This window comes from Herpailurus yagouaroundi, unplaced genomic scaffold (genome assembly GCF_014898765.1).
Source record: "Herpailurus yagouaroundi ecotype Mexico unplaced genomic scaffold, PumYag 203, whole genome shotgun sequence".
Classification (NCBI taxonomy): domain Eukaryota; kingdom Metazoa; phylum Chordata; class Mammalia; order Carnivora; family Felidae; genus Herpailurus; species Herpailurus yagouaroundi.
Genome location: NW_024412434.1, coordinates 8,512,064 through 8,527,464, shown reverse-complemented (window position 1 = coordinate 8,527,464; position 15,401 = coordinate 8,512,064). Strand labels below are relative to the sequence as shown.

General features: G+C 39.2%; 1 protein-coding gene across 1 annotated transcript in view; it reads right to left on the bottom strand.

The window, feature by feature from the left end:
* ODAD2 (outer dynein arm docking complex subunit 2) overlaps positions 1–9,452 on the bottom strand; it is a 171,052-nt gene extending 161,600 nt beyond the window's left edge. The window contains exons 1-5 of the mRNA XM_040450941.1: positions 9,294–9,452; positions 6,906–7,098; positions 6,166–6,272; positions 5,845–5,981; positions 3,445–3,561 (exon numbers count right to left, since the gene is read on the bottom strand). Coding sequence (XP_040306875.1) covers positions 3,445–3,561; positions 5,845–5,981; positions 6,166–6,272; positions 6,906–7,051 — 507 coding nt within the window. The 5' untranslated portion in view covers positions 7,052–7,098; positions 9,294–9,452. The remainder of the gene's footprint in view (positions 1–3,444; positions 3,562–5,844; positions 5,982–6,165; positions 6,273–6,905; positions 7,099–9,293) is intronic.
* Between the last annotated feature and the right edge of the window lie 5,949 nt (positions 9,453–15,401).

The window sequence follows — 15,401 nt, the reverse complement described above, 5'->3', positions numbered from 1 at the left end:
CTCTCTCTGCAGATGACATGATCATATATGTACAAAGAACAAAAGATTTTTTTTTTTTTAAACTGAATTAATGGGGGCGCCTGGGTGGCTCAGTTGGTTGAGCAACCGATTTCAGCTCAGGTCATGATCTTGCAGTTTGTGAGTTCGAGCCCTGCGTAGGGCCCTGTGCTGACAGCTCGAAGCCTGGAGTCTCCCCCTCTCTCTGCCCCTCCCCTGTTTATGCTCTCTCTCTCTCTCAATAATAAATAAACGTTAAAAAAAATTTAAAAAACAGAATTAATAAATGAATTCAGTAAAGTTGTAGGATTTGATTTTGAAATTCATATTCAAAAGTCAGAACTGATTTCAACCCTTAAAAATCAGTTCTAGTGGGGTATCTGGATGGCTCAGTCGGTTAAGCATCCAACTCTCGATTTTGGCTCAGGTTATGATCTCACAGTTGTGAGATCAACCCTGCATCATGCTCCACGCTGGGCATGCAGCCTGCCTAAGATTTTCTCTCTCCCTCTGCACCTCTCCACCCTGTGCACACGCCTGCACATTCTATGAAAAAAATCAGTTCTATTTCTCTATAGTAGCAGGGAACAATCAAAAAGGAAATTAAGGAAACAATATCATTTATAATAGTATCAGGAAAGAATAAAATGCTCACAAATAAATTTAACAAAGAAGACAAAGACTTGACCCTGAAAAACATAAAACACCACTGAAAAAAAATTAAAGGAGATAAAAACAAATGGAAAAACACCCCGTGTCCATTGATTGGAAGAATTAATATTAAGATGACAATGCTATACAGAGCAATCTATAAATTCAATACAATCCCTTCGAAATCCCAATGCTATTTTTTTTTTTTTTTTTTGCAGAAATGGTAAAACCAAACCTAAAATTCAGATAAAAAGTCAAGGGAGCCCAAACAGCTAAAATAGTCTTGAAAAGCAAGAACAAAGTTTGAGGACTCATTACTTCTCAATTTCAAAACTACTACAAAGATATAGTAATCAAAAGAGTGTAGGACTTGTATAAGGATAAACAAGATAGAATAGAATTGAGAATCCAAAAATAAACGCCTTCATCTATGGTAAATTGATCTTCAAAAGGATACCAAGCCCATTCAGTGGGGGAAAGAACAATCTCTTCCTCAGATAATGCTAGGAATCCCCACGCAAAAGAATAAAATTACATCCTTATCTTACTTACACCATATATAAAACTTTACTCAAAATGAATGAAAGACCTAAATTTAAAAGGTAAAACCATGGGGCGCCTGGGTGGCTCAGTTGGTTAAGTGTCCGACTTCGGCTCAGGTCATGATCTCCCAGTACGTGGGTTCGAGCCCCACGTCGGGCTCTGTGCTGACAGCTCAGAGCCTGGAGCCTGTTTCAGATTCCGTGTCTCCCTCTCTCTCTCTGACCCTCCCCCCCCCCCCATTCAAGCTCTGTCTCTCCCTGTCTCAAAAATAAATAAACGTTAAAAAAAATTTTTTTTAATAATAAATAAATAAATAAATAAAAGCTAAAATCATGAAATTCCTAGAAGGAAAGAGGGGCATATCTATCTTCATGACCTTGAATGTAGCAATGGTTTCCTAAGTACAATACCAAAAATACAGGCAACAAAAATGTATTCGTTGGACTTGATCAAAATTAAAAATGTTTGTGTATCAAAGGATACTGTCAAGATGAATGAAAAGACAGTCCACAGAATGGGGGAAAATATTTGCAAGTATTAGATCTGATAAGGGGTTAATATCCACAATATATAATGAATTCCTACAACTCACCAACAAAACATTTTTCTAATGGACAAAGGAACTGAATAGACATTTCTTAAAAAAAAAAATACACAAATGGCCAATAATCACATGAAAATATGCTCAACATCACTCATCACTAGGAAATGCAAATCAAAACCACAATGAAATACCACACTTCATAATTAGGTTGTCTACAATAAATGCACATACAAACCCACACACAGAAAATAGTAAGTATTGGTGAGAATGTGGAGAAACCAGAATCCTTGTACAATGCAGGTAAAAACATAAAATGGTTCAGTCTAGGTGGAAACAGTTTGGCAGTTCCTCTAAAAGTTAAGACATAGAATTACCATATGACCCAGAAATCTCACTCCTAGGTATATACTCTCCAAAACTGAAATAGGGACTCAGATACTTGCACACCAGTATTTACAGCATTGTTCACAATAGTCAAAAAAGTGGAAACAACCCAAGTGTCCATCAACAGATGAATGAATGAATAAATTGTGGCATAATATACAAATGGAGTATTATTCGGTCATAGAAAGGAATGAAGTTCTGGCAAAGGCTACAGCATGGATGGACCTTGAAAACATTATGCTGAATGAAATAAGCCAAATACCAAAAGACAAATATTGTGTGATTCCATTTATCTGAAATATCTAGAAAAGGCAAATGTCTAGGGACAGAAAGTAGAGAGGTTACTAGGAGCTGGGGGAGGCAAAAGGGGAAGTTACTACATAAAGGGAACAGAGTTTTAGTCTGAGATGATGAAAAAGATTTGGAAGTAGACAGTGGTAATGGTTGCACATTAGGAATGTAATTAACACCACTCAGTGATACCACTCAAGTGGTGAAAATGGCAAATTTTATGCTTTGTATAGCTATTTTACGACAATAACAACAAAGGAAAAACTGGAGTCCAGGAAAACAGGTGCTCAAACACCAGGCAATAAAAAGCCTTCGCAGGATGATGACAAAGAGAAGTTTCGGGACAAGAGTAGCAGCAGTGCAGTAAGAAAACAGTCCTCCGGAAGTGGCAGGGTCAGAAGGGAAACAATGGGCCCGATAAGTTATCTCCTGTGGGATTTGTGAAATTGACCTCTTGGGAATCAGCCTGGAGTTTAAGTGTGTTTCATTAGTATTTCTTGCATATTGTTTCTTGCCTACATCAGCTTCAATCAAGATTTTACTTCATGAAATAACTCTATTAACTGATTTCTTTGTGCAACACTATTTCAAAACCCACGAAAGACACAAAGGAAGCACAGGTCTTATGCATATGCAGGTGACACTTATTAAGGCAATGCAATTCGGTAGTAATCATGGGATGTTGAGAAAGGATAAAAATAATCAAAACATCTGGGCTTCGTTAACAGGGCTGACTCCTTTGTTCTTAGTGTTATTAATTCAAAAGGGAAGATGAAGAGTGCTATTTAGAAAGCAATCTGAAATATTTTACACCTATTACCTGAATCAGAAACTTTCTCAAAGTACTACACTTATTTCGTATTTTATGTTATACTGTGAAAAACACTGAAAATAGAAGCAAAGTCCAAATATAGGCAGAATCACTCTCATTAGAAAGTTGAATTAGAATTAGATTAGTGATTCTAATTAGAATCACTCTAATTAGAAAGTTACTTGTAACACTATGGTATGAAATTTTAAGTCTATAAACTTACCTGTTTAGACATATTTTCTGAAAATTTTTCTGATTTTTCTTTTAAAAATGTGACAAGGTCTTTATAAATTTCACCTTTTCTCTCATAATTAATTTCCCCCTCATTGTCTGTTTTGCCCTTTGGGAGAAAAAGTTTGATGCTGTTATTAATGTAATAGCAACTGAGCCTGATCAATACATCACAACCCAAGCCCACATATCGTTTTCCTCTCTAAAGGACCCATGTGGTAGTCTTTATACATAAGAAATATAGGCAAAATCTTTCTCTTAAAGTTATCCATTCATTCATTCATTCATTCATTCATTCAGCATGCTTTTACTGACTACCTCCTATATGCATGTAGGGCACTCTGCTGGTCAGCAAAGAATCCAAGTTTCTTTCCCTCTGTACCTCTCAAATGTAAAAAAGCAGTATGACTTCAAGAGCCTCTGGCGAAGTCATAAAAGGCCCCAAGATTAGAATGTCAGCACAGAAAAGCTTGTTTCTATTTGTCACACCCTTGCTCTTGGTCTGTGTGACACGGTTGCTATAGGCTTATATTTTCTAGAATTCTAATCTCTATGTATCAGTCCATCCCTCCACTCTTTGTCTCTGTACCTCTTTCTTTTTGTCTTTCCTTTGATCATTTCCCTTTTTTGCCTACCCTAATAGAAAAGATTTGGTTCTCCCTTAACCAAATGTATACATAAAAAACTGTAGTGTGTTATACATCCATAAACATCATGCATATACATATGACTCTAGTGTGTTATGCATTTTTCTGTAATTACTGAATAGTTTCATGTTCCTTATCTTTCATTTTTTTAATAGACAGGAATACTTAGATTTCCATATCAAATAAAGTTGTATGTAGGTCAACAGCCTTTGCTAGAAACCAAGTCTCCTTGCCCCACTCTAGAAAGTCAAAGAAAGTCATTCCTTTTGTTACCTCTTATTGTCTAATTGGAAATTTCACTTAAAGTATCAAGACGAACCAAAAGTACAATCATGTTTAGGCTGTCTCCCTCCTCTGTGCAGACATAAGCTAAGCATCATGCTGAGAAAAAAAAGCACGAACAAGGCACATCAGGACAGATGCCTGCCGGTAATCAAGAAAGCGGCACCGAAACGTTGACACCAATCCAAACCAAGAAGTAGCAAATCTCCAGTCTCCTCTGACGGCTGGGTCCCCGTTACAGATTTGGGTTCTCCCTGCAGACTTTGCCTGTGAGGCCCCAAATTACACCGCAAAGGAGAAAGTTGACCTCAGTGAACAGGTAGAAGACTAAACGGTTTTTAATCTAGAGGCTTTGGAAGGCCATCTCTCTGCTTAGTGATGCTCAGGGCTTTGGGATCTGCAACACTGTGTTTTTCCTTTGCCAGCTTAGGTCAGCGTCAGTCAGCAGGAAGTGAAAGGAACACTGACAAGCTGGAGGGAGGAAGGGACATACTCCCTCTTCCTCGTCTGCTGTCCCTGTTAGAGTTACCCCAGCAACGGCCCTTCACCCCTGGCAGCAGCAGTCGCTCCCAGTAGGAACAATTAGTTCTAGTTCCCAGGGTTTTCCCCTGTACTCTCGGAACCAGGCTCATTACGACCCCTCAGAAATACCATTATAAACCGACCAGGGTTCCATCTCCAAAGGTCTGGGTCTCAGCTCTGCCAGTTCTGCAAACATCCTCTGCTGAGTTCCCAAGGTACCAACACTAACTGGGCAATGCACTCCTCAGAGGTCTGGATGCCAGTTTCAGGGAGACCACCTGAGCTCAGAGGGGGCCAGCTTCTCCTGGAACTGACCAGTCCTCAGAGTTGCGGGTTCCAGTGCTGTGCGGTCCCCCTTCTGAACTCCTAACACACCATTGCCAATGTAAGCGGGGTCCACTCTTCACAGGTCTAAATCTCAGCTCTGGAAGGTCCATCTTCTGAGATCCTAAGCCACCAGCCCAGCCCAGCAGTTGGCCCCTCACCAGACATGTAGGTCCCAGCTTCATGGGGTACTTCCTCCAAGCTCCCACATTTTAGCCCCTCCCTTCCCTTTGTCCTCTCAACTCTTAGGGTAAAAGCTGTAGTTATTGCTTCTGTGTTACTTCCTTGCTCCTCTTGTGCCTCTTCTTTTCCCTAATACTTGTATAATTAATCAGGGAACTGATTAAGGAGGTTTTTGTTGTATAAAGTGGCACGGGCCCCTTTGGAGATCATTTCGTAGGAGATTGACTTAATGATCTGCAATGGGGAACACTGGGGCTAATTCTGAGGCAGTTCTGGATTTGCCTGGCAAACTCAGAGCAGGGGGATCTGCTTCAATCCCACAGAGCAGTATCGCATTTTCTGTGGTCATCAGGATTCAATCCTGGACACATGCCTGCGTTTACAGAGACTGAGCTAAGCACCAAAACCAACAGAGTTCTTAAAAAATTACTTACACCATTTAAAAATACTCCTTCTGCACTACAAGTAATGCACAGAGTTTCAACATCGTGTGGTTTCACCAGCACATAACAAATTTCTCCATGAATTTGTCTCCAAGGTGGGGCTCTACATCCATTTGAAAATTCATAATCTGAAACCAATTAATAAGTTTCAGTCAATTAAAAGGAGCTCCTAAAAATATGTTGGCTTTAAAAAAATAAATATGATTAAAGTTTTAAGTTTTCATCTTTTCAAATATTCAATCCTAAGGTCACGATTGAAGCATTTGGAAATAATTATATTTAACACAAAATGAAACTGAGAATAATATAAACCTGAGGTATAGCTGATAGATTCCAAGACAGTTTGTTCTCCTTTTCCTGAGAAATTTTTCAGCATTTCTATATCGTTCTTAACACTTGTGGGATTTAAACTTATTTCTCTGAAATAAATGGTAAGAAATTCATTTTGACACTTTAAAAGAGAACCTGCAGAAAGCACATGAAAACATTCCATTTTAGCGGGGGGGTGGGGGAATATTGTTTTTTATAGTTAAATTGTGGTTAAATTACACAACAACAAAAATACTGCAGTTAATTTTAGCCATGTTGTAATCTGACAACACTGTCAAACATCAGAGAATCAGTGACTCACGTTTAATGCAGCATTAAATGTACTCATTTAAATATTCACTTCGTTTCTTAGTGATAACACTATAATACCAGGAAAAAAACTAGAAAAATGAACAAGTTTTTAATCTTACAAACTCTGCATGATATTTGCATTATCATTCAATAATTTACCTAACAGCCTGAAGAGACTGAAAATAATAAGGTCGCTTCATGTCCTCAGAATTAGGCGAAACCCCACGGAAGACTTTAGCAATTCTGACTGCAAACTTTTAATTTTTAGTTTTAGAAATATTCATGCGATAAACTACAATCTTAATCCAATAAAATTTCACACAAAATCAATGGCAATAACGTCTATATTTTTTGTGTGTTTATGAAAAACCTCCGAAAGCACTTTTTGTAACTAATTTTTAGAGGTTTCTTTTTTTTTTTAAAAGACTCACAGTGAAATATGTTTTAGAGAATGGTTCAGGAGGTGCAGATCCAGTTGGCTGAGCAGCCTGGCGATCTTCATCTTAATCTCATTTTCAGAATCTTCACCTTTGGTAACTTTATCAAGAATGTTTACCGTGGATGTGTCTTCTTTCATTGTATTATAATCTAAACCCAGGATTTTTGCTACAGGATCTCTGTTAGCTGACCAAAAAATAAACAAAAATGATCCTCTTGTCTTGTTACAAGAAACATAGACTAACAAATCCTTTGAAGCCCACCCAAATGTGTTTCTTTCATTAAGCTTTCTCTGATGGACTCCATTTGAATTGATCTCTACTTCTCAGATTCTACTATAGTAGGAACTCTCTTGCACTCGTTGGGATGTCCTGCCTTGTATTGTAACATCATTAGTTACGTCACCTCTCTAATAAGACAAAGACCAAGACCTTCTTTTCTTTTTTTTGTTGACTGTGGGGCATTGTCCAGCATGGGCATTCAATTAATATACTCAGAATTGATTTGAAGATAGGGAAATACTGGTCTCCTTAGAAAAATCATCACTAGAACTGTGTGTTTATGTGTGTTTATGTGTGTGTGTGTGTGTGTGTGTGTGTGTGCACATGCACCAGTGCATTCACAAATGCTTTCTTTCCAAGAGAGTGTGTTTCTCTCAGTCTACAGATCCACTGCCCGTCTTCTCCACCTGTTCAAACTGCTCATATTTTCAATGCCTTTTGATGTTAGAGTTGGAAAAACACTGGCCAGTACTTATGCACATACCAAAGTTACAGTGAAAACCTGAAACACCAATGCACAATCAAGGCTGACACAGGTGTGAAAGTCGAACTTAGAGATGCTGAAAACAGGATTTGGGAAAAGCCAAAGAACCATGTAGTTGCAAACAAGGAAGAAAGTGGCAAAGCCTTATCTGGAAAGGAGGAATTCAAGTAAGATGAAGTATGGATGCATTTGGACAGGGAGGGGAAAAGGCCCATGGAACTAGTTCAGAAAGCTCGACCTGATTGAAATGAAGAGAGCACAGGGATCACATGAACTCTGCAATAGGAAGGGGACTAGGGCACCAGAAAATAGAAGAAAAGGCTTAGGACCTCTTAGAAAAGACCACATCAGGGGAGGGGCAGGGGAAGGAGATCTAGGAATCATCCACCAATTGAGCATCTCAACTTATCACCAGTATGGTGGTCATTTCATAAAGACTCATGAAAAAAAGGTACTAGATGAATTCTGCGGAAAGACACAAACCTGATCCCCAAATTGCTGTGCACCATGGAATTTGGACCCAAAACTAAGGGTTGTATCTAGAACTCCCACGGAAAGGACAAAATGCAGCAAAAGATTCATATGTAGCCAAACTAGATATATAGCAGCCAGTCTATGTATTATGTTCATATATTAAGTTGAATTTAATGCTATTAATGACCTTCCTGAATTCAGCTTTACTCTCAAGATTTTATTCCTCTTCAGCAGAGTAGTTTGATGTATAGATAGCCTAATGAAGAGTAGGCAAGAGATAAAAAAGAGGCTGCTGCCCTGAGGTTCGTATCTTAAAGAAATTTTTTTTTTTTTTAAAAAAAAGATCATCTTCCTACCTCACAGCAGTAGACACAGCAAAGAACGACAAGAGGCAGAACCCAGGCACCTTATGCTTAGGACCTTCTAGTCACACGATTCCAAAGAAGCAAACCATGTATACAGCATCTTTATCTACTGTTAGATATTTGTCTACTCATGAGAAAAATCTGGAGTACAATTATGGCAGGCAATTGATCGCATTCTTTTAGCATGTTAGATGATTAGACAAGGATGAAAATCTTCATCCGTAATGGAGAGGAAAAATATTTCCCATCGAATGAATGTAACTATTCACACAAGGCCGTGCAGCTCACAATGGAGTAGGGCTGAGACCAATGGACAGTGAGATTATTATGAGCCAATTCTGCTAAAAGAAGAGTCTACATTCATTTTAAGGGAAACAAATCATCATCCATCACAGCAGTACTGAGAGTAGAGTGTGGATTCCGGTGCTGGCCCTTCAAATCCGTCTTCTCTCCTGTGTGGACCTCAAAGGCTAGAGTCCTCTGGTCTTTACAGAAGCTAGGAAGCCTGTCTTTAAACCACACATGAAAATTAGAAGAAGGTTTCTAGTGGTAAATAAAGTATTAAGGCCTTTCATTTTAAAGTAGAAATTTGATATGAGCATTAACATTCAGCCAAGAAAAAATAATGACTTTTTTATGAAGTTGAACACAGGAATTTTTTTTACCTTTTAGGTTACAGAACTTTGTCCAGGAGACTGTAACAAATGATCCCCTCCCCACCACCACCGAGGTTATGTTTCTAAAAGTTCAAATCATAGACTGGAGTATAAATATCACCTTCAACACACGCCTGTGCTTCCTTCAGCTTTGTATCTTTGGCAATAAGTAAAAAACGTGACAGCTGCCCAAAGTTCCTGATTTTAATGTGAGGTACAGAGAGAAACAGCAAAGGCTGTCCATTTTCATCCACTTCTTCTGATTTGACTGTTGTTTCACTATAACACGAAAACAAAAAAGAAAACTTAAGGTTACCTGGATGCTAGTGAAGTTAAGTGGAAGACATTTTGATGAACTATTCCTTCACAGAATATAAATGCTGCGTGTTAGAAGCTCATCTCCTTTCCTACTTTGTACACACTCAGACCCTTAAATTCTCAGCCTTATTAGCAACCATAGTGAGCAACACAATAGATCCAGGAAGAAAATGGTAAGCAATTTCTTGAATACCTTCATGAACTCATGGTTTTTGTTTTTCTAATAATGTGTCAGACATATTAAAAAAAAAATCACTGGTTCTACAGGACCATTCATGTTTTGGGGATTTCTAATGTTATACTATTTATAAAATTTACACCACAGTAATTAGTGGTTAGACATTTTCTTGGCTACTCTGTGTTTCTGAACAAAAAACTATGAAAAAAAGACAAACTAGATCCCATCTGTGGATTGCTTTCCCACTCCAAACCCCCTAATTTGGTTTACTTTTGGATAATAAGCAGTTTTTCTAAATGGACTTTTCCTGATCAGAAATTACTGGGTCTCCTAGATTTGTGTTTCTGTCCATTTTAATTATTTTTTAGGTTGGCATTTAAAAAATATTAAGATATTTTTGTGGCAGTGATATTTCTGTAGATTTCTACCACTTACAACATTAACGAAACTGCTTAGGTTTTTATTATATACTGATATGCCTGGTAAAGCTGCTTTCATCTTAGGACCTGATCTAACATATTTTAAATTGGAATGCAGATAAACAGATGTGAAATGTTGCCAGTTCATTAGAAAAAGTAAACCTGAAAGACTCAGATTACCTGCCACTACAGCACTATTTCATTAGGAAATAAACAAGAGGACAGAAATATGGGGAGCAGAACAGTGGCACCCCACAGATGTCTACATCCTAATCCTGAAACCCATAAATGTGTTATCTTACATGGCAAAGGAGAACTTTGCAGATGGGTAAAGTTAGGATCTTGAGATGGGAAGACTATTCTGGAATATGCAGGAGGGTCAAGTCAGAGAAGCCGACGTGACATGGAAATAGAGGTCAGAGCAACATAGAGCCAGGAGCCAAGAGGCAATGTGGGTGGATTCCAGAAGCTGGAAGAGGCAAGAATGGATCTTCCTTCAGCCCCCAGAAGGAATACAGGCATGCCGACACCTTGATTTTAACCCTACAGACTCATTTTAGACTTTTCACCTCCAGAACTGTAAGAAATTAAATCTGTGTTGTGTTAGGCCATTAAGTGTGTGATAATTTGTTATAGCAGCAACAGGAGGCTAATACAGGAACTTTCATCAGTCTTGCCCACAGCTCTATGTGCAGGAACTTACATAGTAACTGCACACAGAAGGTGCTTGATAAATAGAGGAGGAATAAATGAATGAAAGATTTCTAGACAGATCGGTGATAGGTGTTGTTTACAAAATGTGCGTTTTCTCTAACATAAAGCTTTTGGAATAGTGTCTTTAGGACTGGATTGATATTTCTTAAAGTTTTGTACGGGGCTGGACACTTGTGCTAAGTGGATGATGACAAGACTAAGTTATAAGCCAACTGAATGCTAACAGTATCAAGCCACTGAACTCAAGAAGGTGAAACTGCTGGTGAGAAACCAGAAGTCAAGGGCACAGGACACATTTTTCCTTGCTCCCACCAGTTGAAACCTGTAACTCAACAGAGCGGTAGGAAGTAAAATGTCAGCTATAGGGAGGATGTAGAAGAGCAGGTTTGTCTCTGGGTTCACAGTTTCTAACACCTGAAGAAAGAGCTCTTAGAAAGAAAAATAATGCACCCACCTCATGACATCAAGAAGAATGTGCTGTAGGGATGCTTGGGTGGCTCAGTTGGTTAAATATCTGACTTCTGATTTCTGCTCAAGTCATGATCTCGGGGTTCGTGTGATTGAGACCCATGCTGGGTTCTGTGCTGGCAGTGCAGAGCCTGCTTGGGATTCTCTCTCTCTCTCTCTCTCTCCTTTTCTCTCTGTCCCTCCCTCCTCTCATCTCTCAATATAAATAAACTTAAAAAAAAAAAGAAGAATGTGCTGTAGGGGCACGTCAGTGGCTCAGCTGGTTAACCATCCGACTTTGGCTCAGGTCATGATCTTGTGGTTCATGAGTTTAAGCCCTGCATTGGACTCTCGGCTATCAGCACAGAGCCCACTTCAGATCCTCTGTCCTTCTCTGGCTCTGCCCCTCCTCCACTTGCACTCTCCCTCTCTCTCAAAAATAAATTTAAAAACCATTAAAAAAAAAAAAGACGAATGTGATATATATGAAATCCACTGACCTGATCAAAAGACTTTTAAACTGGAATTGTAAAAGGGACGTAGAAATACAATAGCTTATACTATAAAGCGAGAGAGCAGGAAAATATCTCATTTACTTCATCCCTAGTGCCTAGTTTAGTGTCTAGGACACAGTAATTACTCAATAAATGAGTCTAAATAGTAGCAAGGGAAGTAAGACCATACTTGAGAAACTAGTTAGCAATTCTCAGGTAAGAGAAACAAAGAGCTCAATAATAAATGTTATGGCCATTGATCTTATTACCATGACTTAGAAATTTTACCAAAACATAATAATTATTGTCTCATAAAACAGTATTTTGACAGGAGATCATGTAATTGAGCCTTCATGACACTGATAAGATGACTAGAACAAAAAAGCAAAAGGATTAAACAATGCCCATTCCCAAGGAGTACTGGTAAATAAGCAATAAAAAAAGATGCTTGTGGAGATTCATAAAAGAGAAAAGTAAAGTAGGAACAAGGAAGGTACCAATTGTGAGGGAAGCGTACAGGACAGGGGGAAAAGGGCCAGTACTAGGAACCCGACTTCTCACCCACACACAACTCTTACCGGAAGAGAACTGTATCCCAAATCAGACACATCCTTGAGACAGCAGAGAGACATTCACAACTGAAATACCACAATATTAAAGCTGACATCATTCAAAGATCAGAGTTCTACCAAAGAAGGAGAGAAAAGAACAGGTAATAACATTGTCACTAAGTGGTTTTGAATGCTTATCGAATCTGGAAGTTTCCCAAGCTATATTCTAATGAGTCAAAGCACCTCAGCTCTGTGAACCACCAACAGATGGTGTTGATCATCGGAGGGTGTCATTTGTCCTTAGCTTCCAGTGGACTTGGGCTTCATGCTGAGGTATCTTAGAGAGATTATTAATCTCATCCTGCCTTATAAGAACAAAGCAATTGAGAATGGTAATACAAGGAGACTTCTGATTTCCATTAAAATGAAAGTGGAGCTCTTTTCTCCAAAACACTGAACACGGAAGGATGATGACAAATGTTATTACAGGATGAAGAGCCGTACGTTGGAAATGATTCTAAAGGAAAAGAATGAGTCATCTAACATGTGGAAAGTGCTGTGCCCATCTACTCAGTAATGATCTGCACAAAAGAAGGTGGTTGATGAAATGTGAAACCTGTGCAGTGTGTGACTAGCAGATCAGTTTCAGCATCAGATGCCTGTCAGCCTAATTTAGAAGGCTCAGCAAACTTTTTATTGATGGCTACAAAGAGTGAATTTGGAGATGGACAACATCAAATAAGAAATGAAGCCACAAGTATAAGTATATTCCCCAAATGTCTGCAGAGATCAATGAAAGAGGATAGCTTACTTACTCCAACAGACTTTCCATGCAGATAAAAGTGATGTTTTGGAACAAGAGGCTGAGAAGATGTATATTCCCAAGAGGAGTCTGTCTAAATAGTCTAAAATACTCAAGAATACTCCTGTTTGGCAGAAACCCATCCAGAGACTCCAAGCTCCAAGTCTTTATGATGACTTAGGTATTTATATCTACATGGACTTACAGACCTGAATCCCACCTGGAAGGAAAGCAGCTTCCCCCCTTTAAATAAGTGAATAAAAGGTGTCCTAAGGGCCAGCAGTTAAGCAAGAAGAGTGCATGTGAACCAAAGGGCAAAGAATGAGGCAGCTGGGGCTGTTTTAACAATGCATTCTTCTAGCCATTGAAGGCATCTCTGGTTTACAGGACTTGTCTTTGTTGCTAGATATGGCATCACAAGTGGCTATGGGCTGCTGACAGTTCTTTGGTTTGAGGGATGGAGCAAGGGCTCACATCAAGACTTGGATGTGAACGCATTTGGTATTTTCCGTTACTACCAAAATCTCAGCTGTGTTCTCCACCTTCTTCAGGATAATCAGTACCCACCTGGTTCTCATCAAGCCACGAAGGCATGGTTTCCCTCAGATACAACAAGGGCTACTATCAGACCCTTCTTCTTCCTTCCAACATCAAAGATATTATTAATATGGATCAGAAACAAGACCAATGAGTAAAAAAACTGGCCCAAGGAAAAGCTGCCTCGTAAGTCTGACAGGAGAAAGACAGGACACACGTGGTATCAAGATGTCGAAACATCCTGCTTAAGAGGGAACACTGTACATAAAGACTGTATGGAGAGGTGTAACAATGGAAATAGCGCAAGAGAAACTGGACGAGGATAAAGACAAAGAAATAGTGATATGATTGAGATGTGTGTGCTTAGGTGCCCACCTAAGGAGGTCGCAGATGTGGCCATGCATGTACTTGGAATACAGAGTAAGTACAGAGGCAAGATACAAGGATACTCTTGATACTCTTCTGACATCTGCTTTAAGTATCTTTGTATGGCAGCACCTGGCTGGCTCAGTTGGTTAAGTGTCTAACTTCGGCTCAGGTCACGATCTCATGGCTTGTGGATTCGAGCCCCACATCAGGCTCTGTGCCAACAGCTCAGAGGGAATCTCCCTCTCTCTCTTCCCCTCCCCTGCTCACACTCTGTCTCTCTCAAAACTAAATAATAAATAAGTAAAAAATAAGTAAATAAATAAATCCATGTTTGTACTAAGTAGCCCACATGTTTTTCAACTGTATGGTTTTGCACATGAGTTCATCTTCAAAGGTTAGAAAAAACAGTGTGTGACACTATATTAAACTTAAGTGGGAGCAATAAATAATGACAAACGCTTTGAGAGGAAGTGACCTCTCACAGTTAGAAATCAAATACATTTGGGGCACCTGGGTGGCTCAGTTGGTTAAGCAGCTGACTTCAGCTCAGGTCATGATCTCATGGTTTGTGAGTTCAAGGCCGACATTGGGCTCTGTGCTGACAGCTAAGAGCCTGAAGCCTGTTTCCGATTCTGTGTCCCCCTCTCTCTACCCCTCCCCTACTCACGCTCCGTCTCTGTCTCTCAAAAACGAATAAATGCTAGAAAAGAATTTTAGAAATCAAACATAATTAAAAAAAAAAGACTTCAGGAAATTCAGGAGAAGGTAAAGCATAACAGCAGAACCAAAACACTCCAGAGACACAGTTCAAGAATGGTTTTCAGTTCCAAAAATGAAATTCTGAGTTTATGCTCACAAATAATCCTAAAGGGGAAAAATGAAAAAGGCATCTACAGGAAGCTTCGGCTGGTTAGTGACCTGTTTTTGATAAGGTCAGACTTTAAAAGTTCATGTGCAAACATGAAGGAGGATCAGAATGCCTGAAGTAGAAAATACATTGAAGCTGACCAAAACGACAAAAACTATTTACATATGTATATGTAAATTCATGTGTAATTACAATATAATCACACTTATATAAATACATATACATTTTACTCATGTTCACAAGAGCTAAGTTGACAGCCCCCTGTTTGAGGTGGACGTAGAATTTTTTTGTTAGTCTCAGTTTTGGAAGGTTCTCATTTGAAGACAATGCCACTTGTCAAAAAAAAAAAAACCTCTCCCGTATACTGAACAAAATTTACCACTCTCACTCTGCTACCCCAGGGATTAATATATTTAAACACCAGTAGGGGGGCGCCTCGGTGGCGCAGTCGGTTAAGCGTCCGACTTCAGCCAGGTCATGATCTCGCGGTCCGTGAGTTCGAGCCCCGCGTCGGGCTCTGGGCTGATGGCTC